Source organism: Protomyctophum bolini, assembly GCF_963924005.1.
Source record: "Protomyctophum bolini genome assembly, chromosome: 18".
NCBI lineage: Eukaryota > Metazoa > Chordata > Actinopteri > Myctophiformes > Myctophidae > Protomyctophum > Protomyctophum bolini.
In genome coordinates this window covers 6,052,078-6,076,157 of record NC_137879.1, presented here as the reverse complement: position 1 = coordinate 6,076,157, position 24,080 = coordinate 6,052,078, and the positions used below count along the sequence as shown (strand labels likewise).

Here is a 24,080-nt window from a genome sequence, read left to right as displayed (position 1 = left end):
TGATAGTAATCAGTATATTGTGGGGTGTCGCTAGGCAACCAGCTGCCAGGTGAGCATATTAGTAGCCCAGACAGCCAGTGGGGAGGAGGCAGAACGCAGCCAAGGAGAACACGCCTACTCGGCCTCGTCAGTCATACAGTACTACCCCGCGTACCTATTGGCTCAAGGCCAAGTGTATACGCGCCTACGCCAGCTTCCAGGGAAGGTTAAAAGGGAAGGACTGACTGCTTCTGCGCTCATTCCCCACTGACTACTGAGAGGGACAGTTCGGGCATGCTCGGCGGTAACCCGCCGCCCCGGACGAATCTATAGTGACGAGAGAGAGAGAGAGTTCCACTTCCCCGGGGGAATATTGACATGCAGGGAACGAAGTACCTGTCAAACCCGGGGACATTCTGAGCGTGATTTATATTAGGGCGCACTAAGCCCAGTTAGGGGAAAAGGACCCTAACTGACCGCCCAATCCTGCCTGTGTGTGACAGACGGCAGAGAAGAGGCGGAGTTCTGTTGTTTAAAGAGACGTTGAGTTTGCATTTAATAATGCTGCGCGCCTGAAGCGCACTTAATCCTAATAAACGGCCGTGGTGGCCCAATCTGATCCTGCCTTGTGTCCGCTCAGTGCTCACATTATGATAACCTCCCTTATATAATGGTCGTCACGTCACGTGACTGACGTTAACCCATTCTGACCTGAGATCAGATTCATACGAGGTTTCCACTGGACACACACTGGTCTGATGAACCCATTCTGACCTGAGATCAGATTAAAAAAATGTCAGTCGTTCTTCGAATTTTTCAAAAATAGCAGACCTACAAGCTCGTATCGCGCCACTCGGTGGCGCGATATGAGCTTGTAGATCTGCTATTTTTCAATACATAAAGCGTAACATGATGCTAACACCAAAATGGGTGCCCGGTCAGAATGGGTTAAGAACAGAGGGCAGGTCATTTTCAAACACCATAGTGTTGGAGCAAAGACCGTGTGCGGTCCACTCCTTCTCTGCATGTATCTACCTTTTGTCCAGCACCAGCAAAGCACTGGATGTGTGCAAGCCACCTCCTTTTTAAACTAATTGTACTAGTGTTTGCTCATGTTTCATTTGGTTTCATACACACAAAATGTATTACAGTATGCAAAGCATATATGCAAAGCAGGGTCTCTTGCTGAGCCTTGTACTGTATGTGGAGAACTGCATATTCATCAGAGTGTTGTGCATGCATTGTGTTTACGTTCAGGACTGTACTGCACTATTACACCGGCTACTACCAGTAAAGAAGCATCAGCAGCAACATGTGGTCCCTTCTTTCCATCAACACAACACAACACAGAGGGCTAGCGGATGTGCAGTCAAGCTACATGGACTGACGTGTGTGCGTGTGTAAAGGTCTGCTCTACCATGAGTGAGTCTGTGGAGAGAGAGGAGGCGGGCGTGGCCTCTAAAAGCAGCTTGTCTGAACAACATGAGAGGTAAGAGAAACATCTATAGTGGACTAAACTGTTAATGAAGGCTCGATAAAGCATTGATACTCTATCACTAGTTAAAGTGCTTTTTAAGTGGTCAATCAGACTAATTGATTTTTGATCAACTCATGTTGATTAGGTGATGTAATGGTAATGTAAAACAAACAGTGCAAACACAAACATTAAACGCCATTAACGGGCCTAATCCATTAATAAAATGTGCCCATCGTCAACAAGCGCCTCTAGGCTGTAGAGCGATGCGATCAGTTTTCATAGCACTAATTTGACGGAGATTATCAATCTCCGTCTCGGGCACATGACCGTGCACTTGAACTTGACAGTGATTTATGTCATGGGCCCCGATGGTGTTAACAATAAAGAGACAATATGACGTAAATTTTCCCTTCATTGTCAATGCGTTTACAAAACGTGTGCATGCGTGTGTGTGTGTGTGTGCGTGTGCGTCCTCCACAGAGACCACCAGAAGAAGGATCTCAATGATCAGTCTGATCAGGAGCATCAAACAGATCTGGTGAGTCCGTTTACAACATATTTTCTTATACAAATTAAATGGATAATGATTGGTTGAATGGGAGACAAATGTTTATTTTTGTACTGAATAATGATAGTACAAATATTGTTCATTTGGAGGGTTCTCTGGAGCGAGAGAAGAAGCTCCGCATGGACCTGGAGAGAGCCGAGAGAGTCAACAGAAAGCTGGAGGAGGATCTGAAAGGATCCCAGGAATCCATCATGGATCTGGAGAATGAGATCAAGAGGTAAGATGGACCACGGTGTGGAATGACATGAAGTAACCTACCTGCAGAATGACACTGACATTATGACGGCTGTATCCCTATCCCACAGGAAGGACTTTGAAATAGGCCAGCTTCTGGATAAGATTGAAGATGAGAAGTCTTCGTCCTTTTTGCAAAAGAAGGTCAAAGAGCAACAGGTATATTGTTTCTCATTAACATCATTAATAACAGATTCATCTATATAGGTATTGTGTACCGATTTGTGTGGAGAAACGTGTGTAGGAGTAATATAAATATGATTCACACATCAAAGTTTCACGTCGATTGTTCCAGAGATTAGCTCCTCACAGACGGGCGTGTAACAAATGGACCCACATGTCCATAATGGTTCCATTTGTACCCTCTCAGACTTAAATGAACAGTGTTGTGACAGGAATAGATCGAGGTCCCAGAGATTTAAATAAATGATATCAAATGACCTAATGCATATATCCTTGAAATTCTAAACGTTGAGAAGCAAGTAAGAGAAATGAGTACGAGTAAATGATGATTGTCACACGTTAACCTGATATGATTGATTGATCTGAAAGGCTCGTATTAAAGAACTGGAGGAAGAGATGGAGGTCAAGGTTAAGGAGCAGAGAGATGACCTCAACCGGGGGGAGGAGGAGGAAGAGGAGGAGGAGGAGAAGGAAGAGGAGGAGAAGGAGAAGGAGGAGGAAGAGGAGGCTCGTGAAGACCCCGCTGTTAACATCGACATGGCCAACACGCAGGTAGCCATGTAATCCGAGACTATAGGGCCAGATTCATTATTCCATTTGATTTCAAAATCCAATCAATCACCCCAGTAATCAATACAGCTTATATGGTTGTGAAGATTGAACTGTATAAATTAACTTCTTTCTCATTATACGTGAGAGTAACTTACTTCAGTTATTAACGTTCAGCAAGGAGTGGGGGGGGGGGCACATGTGGCCCCTGATGTGACTATTGTGATTGTAGACCCTTGAACAGTGTTATCGCCACGTCTGGTGAGGATCGGGGCAACTGTGTTCCTGTGGCACCTGCAGGGGTCCCTGGCAGGGCCCCTGATGTGTCCCTGGCAGGGCCCCTGATGTGTCCCTGGGTCCATGATTATATACATGCATTTCTCATTAACCTCTTTATCCCTTTTTAACCTTAACCTATTACACTATTACACTAATTGCACTTTTACACTATTCCACTTATTACACCATTACACAATTAAACTTATTACACCAGTGCTCCCAATAAAGCCCGTTAGACACTGGCTTCGTTAAGGTTCTTTACTGGCGTTTTTGTAAAACTGGCAATACAGAAAAATTTGAAAACACAAACATACTGTGTCATACTGTATCATAAACCAAACATATTTTGTTATGCCGTTTGCAAAATGAACATGCTGTGTACACTGTACTAATTGCACTCAATCAATCACATTACAAAACGTGTTAGAACAGATCTTAACAAACTTACCAACATATTGCTTTAAGAGCCACACACTTTTACAGGTCCCAGAGATTTAAATAAATTATATCAAATTACCTAATGCATGCCATACATCCAACTGGGGGGGTCCTTGATATTCTAAACGTTGAGAAGCAAGTAAGGGAAATGAGTACGACTAAATGATGATTGTCACACGTTAACCTGATATGATTGATTGATTTGAAAGGCTCGTATTAAAGAACTGGAGGAAGAGATGGAGGTCAAGGTTGAGGAGCGGAGAGATGACCTCTACCGGGAGGAGGTGGAAGAGGAGGAGGAGGAGGTGGAGGAGGAGAAGGAGGAGGAAGAGGAGAAGGAGGAGGAGGCTGGTGAAGACCCCACTGTTCACATGGACATGACCAACAAGCAGGTAGAATCCCAGTCAGTAGGGCCGATAGTATAGAGTGGGACAGTAATCAATAGCCTACAGCTCTGATTTCATCAGTAGAAATTATTATATCCTTGTCGAGTTTTAACTCTCCCCCCCCAATGACACGTGAGAATGATCGTACCGAAAGTACACACTTCTTTAGTCACTTTATTTACACCTGGGTGTAAATTTCTTTGAATCTGGCATCATTTAGATCCATAAGGAGAGAGCTCACACTCTACAAAAAGTGGTATCTACCACTTTTAAAAGTATTATACCCTTTTAAAAAGTGGTATGGCATGCCACTTTTTTCCATGCGGCCCCTGATATGGCTATTGTGATGGTAGACCCCTGAACACTGTTATTGCCAAGTTTGGTGGTGAGGATCTGAGAAACGATGTGCCAGAGCACACAGGGGTCCCTGGCGCAACACCCGAGTGCAACCAAGCATACAATTATTTTTTTGTTCTACTGTATCTCTTCTCCACCAGTTTTAATTGTTGACAAAATTGTCAATATATCTAGTCTTCATTTTAGTCACCATATCTTATTTTAGTTATTTAGTTTGCTACTGAGAGCTGCAAAATGTGACATTTATGGGTTGCAATGAAGGTTTTTGGTGTAAGTGAAGTATAATTTGTTTTATTTTTATTCTCAGGGTGTCGAACTGGACTCTCCGCCCAGCAGTCTCACGTCCCTGTGTCCAGTTGGTCTGGGTATGTCCACCACTCCATGTGGACGCTGCAACACCTGTGTCAAGGTTAAAGAATCAAATCTGCAGAAAACACCTTCCTGCACAAACCAAGAACCCGCCAAGCCAGATGAAGAAAAGACTGCCAACAAAAACCAAGAACCTGCTAAACCTTTCCTAACCCTAACCCAGATCCTAACTGTACTCGCTGTAATCCTAGCCATGATCCTAGCCTCAGCCCTTTATCCGTTCAGCAGTGAGTCAGGTCACAAGTTACATCAATTTGGACCGCTGATGGAGGAATATGAAGAAAAGATTGCTGAGCTGGTGAAGACAGAGGCTGCAGTTCAGCAGCAGATCCAGGAGAGACAAGTGAAGATTCAGGAGATCAAACACTCAGTAGAGCTCAACAGGAAAGCTGCAGACACAGTGATAGCAGCCGGCGTGCAGGTCTTCACTGCCCTGATCAGCTGTATGGACAGAAGCCGAGCTGAGTTCATGGATGGGATTGAAGAGGAGCAGAAACCAGCGGAGAAACAGGCCGAAGGCTTCATCAACGAGTTGCAAAAGGACATCGCTCAGTTAGAGGAGAGGATTTCTGATCTGAAGCAGCTCTCACACACTGAAGACCGCCTCCAACAACTCATTCTCTTCCTGAACTTCACATCAATCAACACCCTTCCACCCACCAATGACTGGACAAAGGTGAATGTCCATCAGCTTTCATTTGTGGAGACTGTGTGGACAGCTGTGGCTCAGCTGGAGAAGACACTGGAGGAGACACTCGGTCAAGAGATGGAGAAGCTACCTGATGATGAGCTGAGGAGGGTCCAGCGATATGCAGTGGATGTGACTCTGGACCCTGATACAGCAAATCCCTGGCTCATCCTGTCTGAGGACGGAAGACAAGTGAGTGATGGAGACACGAGGAATGATGTCCCATACAACAAAGAGAGATTCTCACGCTATATCCGTGTCTTAGGAAAGCAAAGCTTCTCCTCAGGAAGGTTTTACTATGAGGTTCAGGTTAAAGGGAAGACTGCGTGGTGGCTAGGAGTGGCCAGAGAGTCCTGCAGGAAGGACAACATCATAATGAGTCCCAACAATGGTTACTGGACTATAGGGTTGAGGAATAAGGAGTACTATGCTTTTGCTAGCCCTCCTGTCCTCCCTGTAAAACAGGAACTCCAGAAAGTGGGAGTGTTTGTGGATTATGAGGGGGGTCTGGTCTCCTTTTATGATGTGGAGGCCAGAGTTCATCTCTACTCTTTCACTGGCTGCTCCTTCACTGAGAAACTCTTTCCATTCTTCGGTCCTGGGCTTAAAGATGGATGTAGAAACTCAGCTCCCCTGACCATCTCTCCTGTTAGTATGGCCTAGATTTTATATCACAATATTAGTACCTTTTTTTTTACCCCAAGACATACATTTGAGAAGACTTAGTGGGTTTTAGGAGTGGCCAGGGAGTCCATCAACAGGAAGGGAGACTCTCCTGCCTCTGCTGACCCTCGTATCCTCCCCCCTTGTAAGAGAGATGGTCCAGACAGTGGGAGTGTTTGTGGACTATGAGGAGGGTCTGAGAAACTCTTTCCATTCTTCGGTCCTGGTCATATTGATGGTATAAACTCTGCTCCTCTGATCATTGCCCCCGATAGTGTTTACAATTGATATTGTACACGTGGATGAGACCATATCTCATATCAATAAGTTATTATTATTATGCTGGAGTGTGTACACACCATCGTTCATATCACAGTGCAATTGTTACGTGTTAAACATCATACTACATGTTAACTTAAGATATAACTAACCCAGAATACTAGCAATATGGAGAATAGAAACCAGGAGAGAGAGCAGACCATTGGGTTTGGAGAGTGGCTGACGGTTCCTGCACGACAAACATTATATAGGTGGCTTGTGGTGGACATTTTGGACAACATTCCATTTTTGCCACAGACAATAATATTACCAGAAACACAAATAGATAACCCTGAGTGACCATAACAGGTCTGTAACTCTGTGAGAGGGTTCCATTTGAACACACTCAGAGTGAAGGGGGTCTTTGCAAATTAAATGTGAGAAACACTAGTACTAGTTGGACTCCTAATGTGCCATATAGTGTCACAATAAATAATTGTCATGCTTGTTCTGAGGAAAACCTGGAGACTTGACATTCAGTAAGTGGGTGTTATGATCAAAATGTGAACATGATAATGGTGTAAAGCAGAAAATGTAAAATTCTCTCTCAGCTCAGAGGCTACGCCAAGAAGAGTGTCAGTATTAACCCATTCTGAACGGGAACCCATTTTGGTGTTAGTGTCATGTTATGCTTTAGCTATTGAAAAATAGCAAATCTACAAGCTCATAGCGCGCCACCGAGTGGCGCGCTATGAGCTTGTAGGTCTGCTATTTTGGAAAAATCGAAGAACAACTGACATTTTTAGAATCTGATCTCAGGTCAGAATGAGTTAATCAGACCAGTGTGTGTCCAGTGGAAACCTCGTATGAATCTGATCTCAGGTCAGAATGGGTTAATCAGACCAGTGTGTGTGTGTCCAGTGGAAACCTCGTATGAATCTGATCTCAGGTCAGAATGGGTTAAGGGGATACGGATTTAAGGGGCAGTCAGACAAAAATAACACACTCTCTTTTTCTTTTTGGTTTCTGGACAAGGAGCTGTGAACCAGACAGACAGCTTCTAATGAAGGATATGGGAAAATTGGGGTGGGAGCAAAATGGAGATTTTAATTGTTAGTGATGTTTGGGCTTTAGCAAGTTAAGGGATCTCTGAGTTGACCCTCCTCTTCCTCAACGGGTGAATATCTTGCATATTTTTTTAGAATGGGCACACGGTGTGCTTTTTGTTATTTTACTATTATTGGAATGTCACATTATGTCAGCCGCATAGGCACTTCATTTTGAGGGCTGGGAGTCAACAGTAAAATGTGGAGTGACCTCCCATCAAACTGTTTGGATTGTTTGTAAACTTTTATAAAATAAACAGCCTACTGTATATAGGAGAGAGATTTTCTGAAGTCACTGGTGGAGAAAAATAAGTAGCCTATGACGCAAACGTGTGACTGTTTTTTTTTTTCATGGAAAAGCTATAGAGGAGTTTTTAGGGAGCCTCACTGAAACGCCACCCTGACACGGTGCGAACTGCGAAGCTTCCTAGTCCTAACACTCTGATATTCCACATCCTGCCCTCATCTGCACAGAGAGGAAGGCAACACAGTTGGCCTTTCCTGCTGTCACTGCAACAGGGCTCAGGGTGAAACCAACCTCCTACCAGCCAGTCAGTCAACCAACCAGTCATTTAGTCTACTAGTGCTAAACCTACATGATTTTCTGGGGGGGTCCCCATATGACTTGCAAAAAAACGATTTCAACCGTACTACTGGGATTTATCAGAGGAAATTGAGCAAATTTGATGCACATTTATAATAATTTAGATTAGTCCAGAGATGTTTTATTTGTGTGAATTTCAGCCTCTGCGGGGGGGTATTTATATGCAAATATCATGACCCATGGCATTGCAATGAACATCAATGATGACGATGTTTTAATTCATTAATTAAAATATGTTGTAGTATTGCAACGCTGGGTGTTACAGGGTGAAGACCCAATACATAATACAATACGACAAAAACTGGTCAAACATTGGTCAAATTTCACCTAATAATAAATAGGCAAAACATGTTGCAAATAGCTGATCTGCAAGCTCACAACGCCTCGCAAAACACTATTTTCACAACATGTATCTGTGGAACCAGAGTCAAACTAAATTCAATGCCTCAACTCCTAAAATTCCAAGTGCAGTCCAGCCAGTCAGCGAGCACCGCAGTCAGCTATAGCCAGCGCATACTTCAGTCAACCAACCAACCAGCCATTCGACCAGCCAGACAGACAGCAAGACAGACAGTCAACCAACCGGCCAGCCAGCCAGACAGACAGACAGACAGCCAGCCAGCCAGACAGACAGACAGCCAGCCAGTACATTAGCCACGCCCCCTTCCGCCACCTCCATCTCCAGTCTGTCATGGATTTGACCTTGGCAGGGTGGGGAAACTCAGGGATTTGACCTTGGCAGGGTGGGGTGGGGGAGACTCTTCTGCAGCTTCCTTCCCCTGAGAGGAGGGAAGGGACGCGGTGGGGGGGTGTGAGGGTGGGGAGCACCACACCACACCACAGAGGGGAAGGGGTACATTTAGACCATGAGGAGGGACCATGTAGCCTTCCCCGCAGTCCTGCACTGCGCGCAGGCAATACAGTATAGAGAACAGTGAACGGTGAGAGACTTGCTTGCTTGCCTTGCTACCGCTGGTTTCCCTCTGGTTTGCGCACCAAACGAGCTACTAACCACCAGTTAACTTGCCAAGTTGCCATAATTATGCTTAAATATTTTATAAAATCAATCGGGTTATCACAGCTGAAGAAGAGTCAGGTTTTCGTCATGTTGCACTGAGTCTCGCTAACCCAGCTGGCTGCGATGAATAAAACCTAATTATTAATCAACGTCACCAAACGATCCATGATGGTGATATATAACTTATAACGCTACACGTAAAGCAACTTCACTTCAGAGGAAACTATAATGTGTATGGAATCCATTAGAATGATTGGAAATGGAAGTTATGGAACATTAATAGCCTATTCTAACGTGAGTTACATATATCCTTTATTTTGATAAATCCGTTGATCTCCGTTCTCACTTTCACACTGAAACACGGCGCCGCTGCGCCGCAATTTAGTGCTGCTTTTTTTTCTGTCTGGCTTTTGTCGGGCTTCGGGCTTAACATTATGGTAATTGTAATTAATTGTAACTGGTATTGTATCGTATGTAATATACTAGAGCGTCTATGTGGCAGAGCGATCTGAGTGACACACACACACACACACACACACACACACACACACACAGCGTACATGTTGAACGAAGGCAGACAGCGATGTGTCTTTGGAGTCACTGACCGTGTTTTTTCCCCCGTGCTGGGCAGGTTGTGTGGACACTCTTTAATGTAGTCGGTCCATCACATCACGGAAAGGGACACTGCAAACGTAACAAGGTTACAATTATAGTTTATTTTCATGGTTGAAATCCCACACCACAACTTTATTAGATTCAGTCAATAATATTGTTGTTCAGTTAAAACAGTCATTCCATTCCAAAACCTGTACTGTCACTTTAAGCCTTCACTGTTTATGGAGTCATATACAGCTGTGCCTCCTTCTCAGTTTATGCTTGAAGTTTACTCACTGAGGGCAGGTATGTTTTTCTCCGTCAGAAGTTGATGTTTGTATTTTGTTTTGTAAGCAATATTACACAACAGTATAGCATCTATAAATGCTACTAGTAGACTTATGAATATGCAACACATGCAGGGGTCTCTCTTACAGTATATTAAGTCTGTAGAAAATACATTTTTGGCATGTTATGTTTATAGGAGACATGCGTTTCCGAATATTACAGGGTTCCAGGGTCTGTTGCTGAGCCTTGTATGTGGAGAAGTGCATATTCATCAGGGTGTTGTGCGTTTATTGTGTTACGTACTACAGGTATGTTTATTTTGTTGTGTTGTATATTGGCTGCACTTTGTATAAATTTTACTTTGTATGTTGGAACTGGTGTGTGTGTGTGTGGCTAATTGTACTGTTTGGCATACAGAGAAGGAGTGGTCCGCACTTTGCTCCAACAGTGTTTGTGTTAAACCGGTCAGGTGATAGTAATCAGTATATTGTGGGGTGTCGCTAGGCAACCAGCTGCCAGGTGAGCATACGTAGTAGTAGCCCAGACAGCCAGTGGGGAGGAGGCAGAACGCAGCCAAGGAGAACACGCCTACTCGGCCTCGTCAGTCATACAGTACTACCCCGCGTACCTATTGGCTCAAGGCCAAGTGTACGCGCCTCCAGGGAAGGTTAAAGGGACACTTCACTCTTTTTGCAAAAAAAATATATGTTAATGACGTTTAGGAGCTTTAGAACACTTTCCTGGGGGTCTTTATGTGTGTAATATGTGGTTTCAGATATTTTAGATTGTAGCAGTGAGCCTGTTGTCTCTGATGTCATGGACACTGGGCTCACTTCCTTCCTGGACTACTCTCCCCCCTATCCACAAGGAGGAGCAGTGCACCAAAGAATTATGGGAATTGTAGTCCAGGAAGGTAGTGAGACCAGTGTCCATGACATCAGAGACAACAGGCTCACTGCTACAATCTAAAATATCTAAAACCACATATTACACACATAAATACCCCCAGGAAAGTGATCTAAAGCTTCTAAACGTCATTAACATGTATTTTTTTGCAAAAAGGTTGAAGTGTCCCTTTAAAAGGGAAGGACTGACTGCTGAGAGGGACAGTTCGGGCATGCTCGGCGGTAACCCGCCGCCCCGGACGAATCTATAGTGACGAGAGAGAGAGAGTTCCACTTCCCCGGGGGAATGTTGACATGCAGGGAAAGAAGCACCTGTCAAACCCGGGGACATTCTTAGCGTGATTTATATCAGGGCGCACTAAGCCCAGTTAGGGGAAAAGGACCCTAACTGACCGCCCAATCCTGCCTGTGTGACAGACGGCAGAAGAAGAGGCGGAGTTCTGTTGTTTAAAGAGACTTTGAGTTTTGCATTTAATAATGCTGCGCGCCTGAAGCGCACTTAATCCTAATAAACGGCCGTGGTGGCCCAATCTGATCCTGCCTTGTGTCCGCTCAGTGCTCACATTATGATAACCTCCCTTATATAATGGTCGTCACGTCACGTGACTGACGTTAACCCATTCTGACCTGAGATCAGATTCATACGAGGTTTCCACTGGACACACACTGGTCTGATGAACCCATTCTGACCTGAAATCAGATTCTAAAAATGTCAGTCGTTCTTCGAATTTTTCAAAAATAGCAGACCTACAAGCTCATATCGCGCCACTCGGTGGCGCGATATGAGCTTGTAGATCTGCTATTTTTCAATACATAAAGCGTAACATGATGCTAACACCAAAATGGGTGCCCGGTCAGAATGGGTTAAGAACAGAGGGCAGGTCATTTTCAAACACCATAGTGTTGGAGCAAAGACCGTGTGCGGTCCACTCCTTCTCTGTATGTATTCTACCTTTTGTCCAGCACCAGCAAAGCACTGGATGTGTGCAAGCCACCTCCTTTTTAAACTAATTGTACTAGTGTTTGCTCATGTTTCATTTGGTTTCATACACACAAAATGTATTACAGTATGCAAAGCATATATGCAAAGCAGGGTCTCTTGCTGAGCCTTGTACTGTATGTGGAGAACTGCATATTCATCAGAGTGTTGTGCATGCATTGTGTTTACGTTCAGGACTGTACTGCACTATTACACCGGCTACTACCAGTAAAGAAGCATCAGCAGCAACATGTGGTCCCTTCTTTCCATCAACACAACACAACACAACACAGAGGGCTAGCGGATGTGCAGTCAAGCTACATGGACTGACGTGTGTGTGTGTGCGCGTGTAAAGGTCTGCTCTACGATGAGTGAGTCTGTGGAGAGAGAGGAGGGGGGCGTGGCCTCTAAAAGCAGCTTGTGTGAACAACATGAGAGGTAAGACAAACATCTATAGTGGACTAAACTGTTAATGAAGGCTCAATAAAGCATTGGTACTCTGATTTTATCACTAGTTAACAGGCCTAATCCATTAATAAAATGTGCCCATCGTCAACAAAAAAAAAAACATATTAGATTATTCAGTTTTAAGTGGTTTATTGGTTGTACTTATTATATATTCTTTCCTATATATTTTCGGTTTAATTGTGACAGCAATACAGGATACATTGAATAGTTAAGCCCATATAGATCCCTGATCATTAATATTGGCCAGCAACTCATCTGACCTGTGTGCGTGTGTGTGCATGTGTGTGTGTGTGCGTCCTCCACAGAGACCACCAGAAGAAGGATCTCAATGATCAGTCTGATCAGGAGCATCAAACAGATCCGGTGAGTCCGTTTACAACATATTTTCTTATACAAATTAAATGGATAATGATTGGTTGAATGGGAGACAAATGTTTATTTTTGTACTGAATAATGATGTACAAATAAATGCATCATTGTTCATTTGGAGGGTTCTCCGGAGCGAGAGAAGAAGCTCCGCATGGACCTGGAGAGAGCCGAGAGAGTCAACAGAAAGCTGGAGGAGGATCTGAAACGATCCCAGGAGGACCTGAAACGATCCCAGGAATCCATCATGGATCTGGAGAATGAGATCAAGAGGTAAGATGGACCACGGTGTGGAATGACATGCAGTAACTATACCTGCAGAATGACACTGACATTATGACGGCTGTATCCCTGTCCCACAGGAAGGACTTTGAAATAGGCCAGCTTCTGGATAAGATTGAAGATGAGAAGTCTTCGTCCTTTTTGCAAAAGAAGGTCAAAGAGCAACAGGTATATTGTTTCTCATTAAAATCATTAATAACAGATCTCCGCCAGGGCAGGAAGGTTATTGTAGGCCGCAACATTTCACGGCAATTTTGTTCTAAACGAGCCACTCCTGCAAACTTTAGAAGCCAACCAGGATGGAATATGAAAGATTGGACAGATCTGTCTTGATCCGATGACTATAGACAAATCCACGGAGCTCTGGCCTGTAGGCCAGGTGTCAAGCTGGTACACCTCAGATATGGCTGCGCCCAGGGAACCACTCTGTGGATTCGTCTATATAGGTATTGTGTACCGATTTGTGTGGAGAAACGTGTGTAGGAGTAATATTAATATGATTCAAACATCACAAGTTTCATGTCGATTGTTCCAGAGATTAGCTCCTCACAGACGGGCGTACAACAAATGAAGCCTTACATGTCCATAATGGTTCCATTTGTACCCTCTCAGACTTAAATAAACACTGAGTGTTGTGACAGGAATAGATCGAGGTCCCAGAGATTTAAATAAATTATATCAAATGACCTAATGCATATATCCAACTGGGGGGGGGGGGGGGGTCCTTGAAATTCTAAACGTTGAGAAGCAAGTAAGAGAGTAAGAGAAATGAGTACGAGTAAAGGATGATTGTCACACGTTAACATGATATGATTGATTGATCTGAAAGGCTCGTATTAAAGAACTGGAGGAAGAGATGGAGGTCAAGGTTAAGGAGCAGAGAGATGACGACGACCGGGGGGAGGAGGAGGAGGAGGAGGAGAAGGAGAAGGAGGAGGAGAAGGAGGAGGAAGAGGAGGAGAAGGAGAAGGAGGAGGAGGAGGAGAAGGAAGAGGAGGCTCGTGAAGACCCCGCTATTAACATCGACATGGCCAACACGCAGGTAGCCATGTAATCCCAGACTATAGGGCCAGATTCATTATTCCATTTGATTTCAAAATCCAATCAATCACCCCAGTAATCAATACAGCTTATATGATCATGATGTTGAACTGTATAAATTAACTTCTTTCTCATTATACGTGAGAGTAACTTATTACTTCAGTTATTAACGTTCAGCAAGGAGTGGGGGGGGCACATGTGGCCCCTGATGTGACTATTGTGATTGTAGACCCTTGAACAGTGTTATCGCCACGTCTGGTGAGGATCGGGGCAACTGTGTTCCTGTGGCACCTGCAGGGGTCCCTGGCAGGGCCCCTGATGTGTCCCTGGCAGGGCCCCTGATGTGTCCCTGGGTCCATGATTATATAAATGCATTTCTCATTAACCGCTTTATCCCTTTTTAACCTTAACCTATTACACTATTACACTTATTACACACTTTTACACTATTCCACTTATTACACCATTACACAATTAAACTTATTACACTAGAGCTCCCAATAAAGCCCGTTAGACAATAGACACTGGCTTCGTTAAGGTTCTTTACTGGCGTTTTTGTAAAACTGGCCATACAAAAGTATTTGTGTCATTCTGTATCATAAACCAAAAATATTTTTGTTATGCCGTTTGCAAAATGAACATGCTGTGTACACTGTACTAATTGCACTCAATCAATCACATTACAAAACGTGTTAGAACAGATCTTAACAAACTTACCAACATATTGCTTTAAGAGCCACACACTTTTACAGGTCCCAGAGATTTAAATAAATTATATCAAATGACCTAATGCATGCCATACATCCAACTGGGGGGGGTCCTTGATATTCTAAACGTTGAGAAGCAAGTAAGAGAAATGAGTACGAGTAAATGATGATTGTCACACGTTAACCTGATATGATTGATTGATTTGAAAGGCTCGTATTAAAGAACTGGAGGAAGAGATGGAGGTCAAGGTTGAGGAGCGGAGAGATGACCTCTACCGGGAGGAGGTGGAAGAGGAGGAGGAGAAGAAGGAGGAGGAGGAGGTGGAGGAGAAGGAGGAAGAGGAGAAGGAGGAGGAGGCTGGTGAAGACCCCACTGTTCACATGGACATGACCAACAAGCAGGTAGAATCCCAGTCAGTAGGGCCGATAGTATAGAGTGGGACAGTAATCAATAGCCTACAGCTCTGATTTCATCAGTAGAAATGATTATATCCTTGTCGAGTTTTAACTCTCCCCCCCCAATGACACGTGAGAATGATCGTACCGAAAGTACACACTTCTTTAGTCACTTTATTTACACCTGGGTGTAAATTTCTTTGAATCTGGCATCATTTAGATCCATAAGGAGAGAGCTCACACTCTACAAAAAGTGGTATCTACCACTTTTAAAAGTATTATACCCTTTTAAAAAGTGGTATGGCATGCCACTTTTTTCCATGCGGCCCCTGATATGGCTATTGTGATGGTAGACCCCTGAACACTGTTATTGCCAAGTTTGGTGGTGAGGATCTGAGAAACGATGTGCCAGAGCACACAGGGGTCCCTGGCGCAACACCCGAGTGCAACCAAGCATACAATTATTTTTTTGTTCTACTGTATCTCTTCTCCACCAGTTTTAATTGTTGACAAAATTGTCAATATATCTAGTCTTCATTTTAGTCACCATATCTTATTTTAGTTATTTAGTTTGCTACTGAGAGCTGCAAAATGTGACATTTATGGGTTGCAATGAAGGTTTTTGGTGTAAGTGAAGTATCATTTGTTTTATTTTTATTCTCAGGGTGTCGAACTGGACTCTCCGCCCAGCAGTCTCACGTCCCTGTGTCCAGTTGGTCTGGGTATGTCCACCACTCCATGTGGACGCTGCAACACCTGTGTCAAGGTTAAAGAATCAAATCTGCAGAAAACACCTTCCTGCACAAACCAAGAACCCGCCAAGCCAGATGAAGAAAAGACTGCCAACAAAAACCAAGAACCTGCTAAACCTTTCCTAACCCTAACCCAGATCCTAACTGTACTCGCTGTAATCCTAGCCATGATCCTAGCCTCAGCCCTTTATCCGTTCAGCAGTGAGTCAGGTCACAAGTTACATCAATTTGGACCGCTGATGGAGGAATATGAAGAAAAGATTGCTGAGCTGGTGAAGACAGAGGCTGCAGTTCAGCAGCAGATCCAGGAGAGACAAGTGAAGATTCAGGAGATCAAACACTCAGTAGAGCTCAACAGGAAAGCTGCAGACACAGTGATAGCAGCCGGCGTGCAGGTCTTCACTGCCCTGGTCAGCTGTATGGACAGAAGCCGAGCTGAGTTCATGGATGGGATTGAAGAGGAGCAGAAACCAACGGAGAAACAGGCCGAAGGCTTCATCAACGAGTTGCAAAAGGACATCGCTCAGTTAGAGGAGAGGATTTGTGATCTGAAGCAGCTCTCACACACTGAAGACCGCCTCCAACAACTCATCCTCTTCCTGAACGTCACATCCATCAACACCCTTCCACCCACCAAGGACTGGACAAAGGTGAATGTCCATCAGCTTTCATTTGTGGAGACTGTGTGGACAGCTGTGGCTCAGCTGGAGAAGACACTGGAGGAGACACTCGGTCAAGAGATGGAGAAGCTACCTGATGCTGAGCTGAGGAGGGTCCAGCGATATGCAGTGGATGTGACTCTGGACCCTGATACAGCAAATCCCTGGCTCATCCTGTCTGAGGACGGAAGACAAGTGAGTGATGGAGACACGAGGAATGATGTCCCATACAACAAAGAGAGATTCTCACACCATATCTTTGTCTTAGGAAAGCAAAGCTTCTCCTCAAGAAGGTTTTACTATGAGGTGCAGGTTAAAGGGAAGACTGCGTGGTGGCTAGGAGTGGCCAGAGAGTCCATCAACAGGAAGGAAGACATCACACTGAGTCCCAACAATGGTATCTGGACTATAAGGTTGTGGAATAAGGAGTCTCTTGCTGACCCTACTGTCCTCATCCCTGTAAAACAGGAACTCCAGACAGTAGGAGTGTTTGTGGATTATGCGGGGGGTCTGGTCTCCTTTTATGATGTGGAGGCCAGAGTTCTTCTCTACTCTTTCACTGGCTGCTCCTTCACTGAGAAACTCTTTCCATTCTTCTGTCCTGGGCTTAAAGATGGTGATATAAACTCAGCTCCCCTGACCATCTCTCCTGTTAGTATGGCCTAGATTTTATATCACAATATTAGTACCTTTTTTTTTACCCCAAGACATACATGTGAGAAGACTGAGTGGGTTTTAGGAGTGGCCAGGGAGTCCATCAACAGGAAGGGAGACTCTCCTGCCTCTGCTGACCCTCGTATCCTCCCCCTTGTAAGAGAGATGGTCCAGACAGTGGGAGTGTTTGTGGACTATGAGGAGGGTCTGGTTTCCTTTCACGACGTGGAGGCCAGAGTTCATCTACTCTTTCACTGGCCTCACATTCACTGAGAAACTCTTTCCATTCTTCGGTCCTGGTCATATTGATGGTATAAACTCTGCTCCTCTGATCATTGACCCCGATAGTGTTTACAATTGATATTGTACACGTGGATGAGACCATATCTCATATCAATAAGTTATTATATTATGCTGGAGTGTGTACAAACCATCGTTCATATCACAGTGCAATTGTTATGTGCTAAACATCATACTACATGTTAACTTAAGATATAACTAACCCAGAATACTAGCCAATATGGAGAATAGAAACCAGGAGAGAGAGCAGACCATTGGGTTTGGAGAGTGGCTGACGGTTCCTGCACAACAAACATTATATAGGTGGCTTGTGGTGGACATTTTGGACAACATTCCATTTTTGCCACAGACAATAATATTACCAGAAACACAAATAGATAACCCTGAGTGACCATAACAGGTCTGTAACTCTGTGAGAGGGTTCCATTTGAACACACTCAGAGTGAAGGGGGTCTTTGCAAATTAAATGTGAGAAACACTAGTACTAGTTGGACTCCTAATGTGCCATATAGTGTCACAATAAATAATTGTCATGCTTGTTCTGAGGAAAACATGGAGACTTGACATTCAGTAAGTGGGTGTTATGATCAAAATGTGAACATGATAATGGTGTAAAGCAGAAAATGTAAAATTCTCTCTCAGCTCAGAGGCTACGCCAAGAAGAGTGTCAGTATTAACCCATTCTGAACGGGAACCCATTTTGGTGTTAGTGTCATGTTATGCTTTAGCTATTGAAAAATAGCAGATCTACAAGCTCATAGCGCGCCACCGAGTGGCGCGCTACGAGCTTGTAGGTCTGCTATTTTGGAAAAATCGAAGAACAACTGACATTTTTAGAATCTGAGTCTCAGGTCAGAATGGGTTAATCAGACCAGTGTGTGTGTCCAGTGGAAACCTCGTATGAATCTGATCTCAGGTCAGAATGGGTTCATCAGACCAGTGTGTGTCCAGTGGAAACCTCGTATGAATCTGATCTCAGGTCAGAATGGGTTAAGGGGATACGGATTTAAGGGGCAGTCAGACAAAAATAACACACTCTTTTTCTTTTTGGTTTCTGGACAAGGAGCTGTGAACCAGACAGACAGCTTCTAATGAAGGATATGGGAAAACAGGGGTGGGAGCAAAATGGAGATTTTAATTGTTAGTGATGTTTGGGCTTTAGCAAGTTAAGGGATCTCTGAGTTGACCCTCCTCTTCCTCAACGGGTGAATATCTTGCATATTTTTTTTAGAATGGGCACACGGTGTGCTTTTTGTTATTTTACAATTATTGGAATGTCACATTTTAATTTTGAGGGCTGGGAGTCAACAGTAAAATGTGGAGTGACCTCCCATCAAACTGTTTGGATTGTTTGTAAACTTTTATAAAATAAACAGCCTACTGTATATAGAGAGAGACTTTCTGAAGTCACTGGTGGAGAAAAAAAAGTAGCCTATGACGTAAACGTGTGACTGTTTTTTTTTTTTCATGGAAAAGCTATAGAGGAGTTTTTAGGGAGCCTCACTGAAACGCCACCCTGACACGGTGCGAACTGCGAAGCTTCCTAATCCTAACACTCTGATATTCCACATCCTGCCCTCATCTGCACAGAGAGGAAGGCAACACAGTTGGCCTTTCCTGCTGTCACTGCAACAGGGCTCAGGGTGAAACCAACCTCCTACCAGCCAGTCAGTCAGTCAGTCAGTCAGTCAGTCAACCAGTCATTTAGTCTACTAGTGCTGCCTAAACCTACATGATTTTCTGGGGGGGGTCCCCATATGACTTGCAAAGAAAACGATTTCAACCGTACTACTGGGACTTATCAGAGGAAATTATGTAAATGTTATGAGCAAATTTTATGCACATTTATAATAATTTAGTTTAGTCCAGAGATGTTTTATTTGTGTGAATTTCAGCCTCTGCGGGGGGGTATTTATATGCAAATATCATGACCAATGGCATTGCAATGAACATCAATGATGACGTTTAGGTGAGAAAAAAAAATTTAATTAATTAATTAAAATATGTTGTAGTATTGCAACGCTGGGTGTTACAGGGTGAAGACCCAATACATAATACAATACGACAAAAACTGGTCAAACATTGGGTCAAATTTCACCTAATAATAAATAGGCAAAACATGTTGCAAATAGCTGATCTGCAACGCCTCGCAAAACACTATTTTCACAACATGTATCTGTGGAACCAGAGTCAAACTAAATTGAATGCCTCAACTCCTAAAATTCCAAGTGCAGTGCAGCCAGTCAGCGAGCACCGCCAGTCAGCTATAGCCAGCGCATCCTTCAGTCAACCAACCAGCCAGCCATTCAGCCAGACAGACAGCAAGACAGACAGTCAACCAACCGGCCAGCCAGACAGACAGCCAGCCAGTCAGACAGAGACAGACAGCCAGCCAGACAGACAGACAGCACATTAGCCACGCCCCCTTCCGCCACCTCCATCTCCAGTCTGTCAGGGATTTGACCTTGGCAGGGTGGGGAAACTCAGGGATTTGACCTTGGCAGGGTGGGGAAACTCAGGGATTTGACCTTGGCAGGGTGGGGAAACTCAGGGATTTGACCTTGGCAGGGTGGGGTGGGGGAGACTCTTCTGCAGCTTCCTTCCCCTGAGAGGAGGGAAGGGACACGGTGGGGGGGGGGGGGGTGTGTGAGGGTGGGGAGCACCACACCACACCACAGAGGGGAAGGGGTACGTGTCTCTGTTTACAGAGAACACGTCCGTGCAGCGCAGATCGGCATTCTCTCACTCACGGCTTTGGAAACGAAAACACGAAGCCACAGGAGGAGGAAACGGACGGGACGGATACCACTCTCCCACTATACTCCATCATCTGCACCGCCCTTTCCACCTCTTGTACACGTGCTTATGTGTGTGTTAACCCATTCTGACCTGAGATCAGATTCATACGAGGTTTCCACTGGACACACACTCGTCTGATTAAACCATTCTGACCTGAGATCAGATTCTAAAAAATGTCAGCCGTTCTTCGATTTTTCAAAAATAGCAGACCTACAAGCTCGTAGCGCGCCACGCGGTGGCGCGCTATGAGCTTGTAGATCTGCTATTTTTCAATAGCTAAAGCACGACATGATGCTGACACCAAAATGGGTTCCCGTTCAGAATGGGTTAATGTGCACGTTCATGTGAGAGTGTGTGCGCGCGTGCGACAACAAGATAAAGGATAAAAATGGTAAAAATGGTGCATTTATAATTTATATAGTCAACGATACAAGCTCACACGTTGTGAGCTTGTATTGTTATAGATTGGCTATTGGATTAAAAATGTTTTTCAAGATAGTAAAAAAAAAGGGCAAAGAAGTTTAGGGATAAGATGTAATGAGTGTCGCAAGATATAGCCAATGTGTGCAGGACACGGAAATAAAAGAATCGACCAGCAATATTATTATATTGACATACAAATGAGCACTGTAATGACAGGACAAGAAGTGCCATACCATGTAGAATTCACCTTTAATTGTGTCAGACTTCTGAGTCTCTTTCTGCCTTGTTCCGCGCAGTTTGCTAAAACATCATTTTTGTTAGGAAGGGACTAGAGATCCAGTATAAGTCATTTTACACTTCACAGTTGCATGCTGGAATAGCCGATCTACAAGCTCACAACGCGTCGCAGGGCGACACGTTGTGAGCTTGTAGATCGGCTATTTTCAGCAAGTGTCAAATCAGTCATTACGACGGCATCAAGGCCCGCCAAAATACATTTTAGTCGACTAAAACTAGACTAACAATAAAACATTTCCGGGTGACTTAAAATGTGACAAAACTAAAATGAAAACTATTCAAGAGACTATGACTAAAACTAAAATAGAAATTTGCTGCCAAAAACAACAACACTGCTCTCCATGGGACGTCCCATGGAGTAGGACGAATGAGGCAGTGTTCAGTGCAGACTGACTGACTGATTGGGGAGAACAACATGTTGGCTGAGCTCCCACAGTGGATCATTCCGTCCTGAAGGCTGTCATCACATGTGGCTAACAAGGCCCGTGTGTGGTTTATTTCACCAGGTTTTTTTGGGACATAATAACTCAGATTCGTTCGGTATGTCCGTCTGTGGTCTTGCCAGCTTTGCTCTCTTTATATATGGGATGATTAACCCATTCCGACCGGGAACCCATTTTGGTGTTAGCATCATGTTATGCTTTAGCTATTGAAAAATAGCAGACCTACAAGCTCGTAGCGCGCCACCGAGTGGCGCGCTACGAGCTTGTAGGTCTGCTATTTTTGAAAAATCGAAGAACGACTGACATTTTTTTAATCTGATCTCAGGTCAGAATGGGTTAATCAGACCAGTGTGTGTCCAGTGGAAACCTCGTATGAATCTGATCTCAGGTCAGAATGGGTTAATGGCGTGGTTCTTTATAGTGTACTTTTCCGCTGACATTTCCCAAAAGCGAACAATAACATAAGCGTAACATATGGAGATGGTAATGCAAAAGGCACGTTGGATATAAGCTGCTGAATTGTTTCAGATTTTCTTTCACTATAGATCTCTCAAGACTTCGGGGGCGATTTATTTATAGTGAGAGAGAGCGAGAGAGAGAGAGAGAACTTTAACAAAGCCTTTATTTAATCTTTTGTGTACACTCACATAATTCTTCAGGACATTTCTAGAAATGTCATGCTTTGGGTACTCACAATAATATTAAAACCCTTTTCTTTCTTTTTTTTTTCCTTAAAGAGATAAAACCAGTGATTCTTGCTCAATGCTACACAAGATGTTATCATGTCCCCACATCTCAACGAACTGTTCTAGACAGGAGATCAGTTTGTAGTAGAGAGAGAGAGAGAGAGAGAGAGAGAGAGAGAGACAGAGACAGAGACAGAGAGAGAGAGGAAACTATAAGAGAGAGTAGGAGAATGACAAGGGGCTCAGGGGTAGAGTTGCCGGATAGGAAAAACTGTGGAAAAACACCAAGTGGGCTCCCCCAGAGTTAGTGTCGAAGTGTCCTTGAGCAAGACTCTGAACCCCGGCTATAGTTGCTCCCGATGAGCAGGTTGGTGCCTTGCATGGTTCCAATTTAGGCATTTAGCAGCACACTCTTAATCCAGAGCGATTTACAGTAAGCAAGAACAAAAAAAACAACAACATGGTAATACATGTACAATATGAACAACATCATGAACCATACGCTAAGAACCTAACGCAGTAACGTGTTCTAAATCGGATTCCATGTGACTCGTTTGTGTTTAGACTTATTTAAACAAATCTGATTCCAATCTGGATGTAACGAGGCACAGATCTGATTGAGGCTGGATTTGGCTGCCATGTCTGAACATCTAAACGAACGGGGCCCATAATAAATTAAGAAGCCAGGGCTGATGAAACGGTTTCCTTTCGCAAAAGAAAGAAAAGGAAACAAAAAAGTCACGGTTATTAATCATGACTTTTCGTTTTTTGCCGAGCTCGACGGCTTTGAACAGCTGACACGGTCGTTCACATTCGACCGTATTCTCTTACAGCAGAATAACAGGGCGGGTTCACGATGATGACGGACATCTTTTCTAACTAAAAACCAGAACCCTCTCGAGTGTGCTTTATCGACCTCAACACTATAGGCTATTCCAGGAAGTGCTCTCTCTCTCCCTCTCTCTGGAGTGAGGAGGAAGCCGTGATGGGTGGACCACACACACACACACACACACACACACACACACACACACGCAGTGGCACCCAGGCCCCACACCTCCACGTTTAGGCGGTTGGTTTATTTACACTGCGAGGCCCTATAGCACGAAGCACGCATATCCTCCCATTCAAAAAAGGGAATTACATCTGACAACAATTTCACTAATGTTTTTTAAACAACCGGCTCCTCCTCCTCCTCCTCCTCCCAGTGTCGAAGATCCCCAAGAACGTGCAGCGGAATGCCCTTCTGCAAAGGCACGTCGGAAAAACGAGAAATGTTTTATCGCGGGCAATAGTACTTTTCTTTGGGCGTCCACTAGCACAGTACGCCCCACACGTATCCCGTTACCTCCTGTTTATCCCATTCTGACCTGAGATCAGATTCTATAAAAATGTCTTCTACATCCTGACAGTTTTCATTCTGACCCGAGATCAGATTCTAAAAAAACGTCTTCTATGTCAGTCGCTCTTCGATTTTTCAAAAATAGCAGACCTACAAGCTCGTAGCGCGCCACTTGGTGGCGACTGACATAGAAGACATTTTTAGAATCTGATCTCGGGTCAGAATGAAAACTGTCAGGATGTAGAAGACATTTAAAAAAATCTGATCTCAGGTCAGAATGGGTTAAATCTACTTGCTTGGCACACTCCCATTATAACGCCGCTGCCAACTGGACGACCGTGGGTCAAAAGGCCAGCCGTTTCCTTTAGCCGGGAGAGAAACAGAGCGGCTATTTTGGAGGTGCTCAGTGTGTACCTTACTTAAAGGGTGTGAACCTATATATGTGAGCCTGCGGTGTTTATCACACACTCAGCCCCACGCAGGTTGAAGGGGACCACTGTGTCTCATCATGCCTCTTACACACACACACATCAGCTCAGACCA

General features: G+C 44.2%; 2 protein-coding genes and 1 long non-coding RNA gene across 3 annotated transcripts; all 3 read left to right on the top strand.

Moving 5' to 3' along the window:
* Window positions 1-1,372: 1,372 nt before the first annotated feature.
* LOC308333126 (uncharacterized protein) lies at window positions 1,373-8,065 on the top strand (the record flags this gene model as incomplete). Its single annotated transcript, XM_080789321.1, has 10 exons — window positions 1,373-1,468; window positions 1,937-1,994; window positions 2,114-2,241; window positions 2,330-2,417; window positions 2,811-3,001; window positions 3,223-3,346; window positions 3,917-4,099; window positions 4,758-5,992; window positions 6,321-6,408; window positions 8,009-8,065. The coding sequence occupies exons 1-10, from the start codon at window positions 1,398-1,400 to the stop codon at window positions 8,063-8,065; spliced, it is 2,223 nt and encodes a 740-aa protein (XP_080645447.1). The 5' UTR covers window positions 1,373-1,397.
* A 4,908-nt stretch (window positions 8,066-12,973) lies between these two features.
* LOC308332963 lies at window positions 12,974-13,927 on the top strand. The gene is made up of 3 exons (XR_013965770.1): window positions 12,974-13,029; window positions 13,119-13,206; window positions 13,868-13,927. It is a non-coding gene; the product is annotated as an uncharacterized lncRNA (long non-coding RNA).
* A 138-nt stretch (window positions 13,928-14,065) lies between these two features.
* LOC308333125 (uncharacterized protein) lies at window positions 14,066-17,520 on the top strand (the record flags this gene model as incomplete). Its single annotated transcript, XM_080789320.1, has 5 exons — window positions 14,066-14,088; window positions 14,309-14,432; window positions 14,997-15,188; window positions 15,847-17,248; window positions 17,333-17,520. 5 exons carry the CDS (start codon window positions 14,066-14,068, stop codon window positions 17,518-17,520), a joined length of 1,929 nt encoding a protein of 642 aa, XP_080645446.1.
* Between the last annotated feature and the right edge of the window lie 6,560 nt (window positions 17,521-24,080).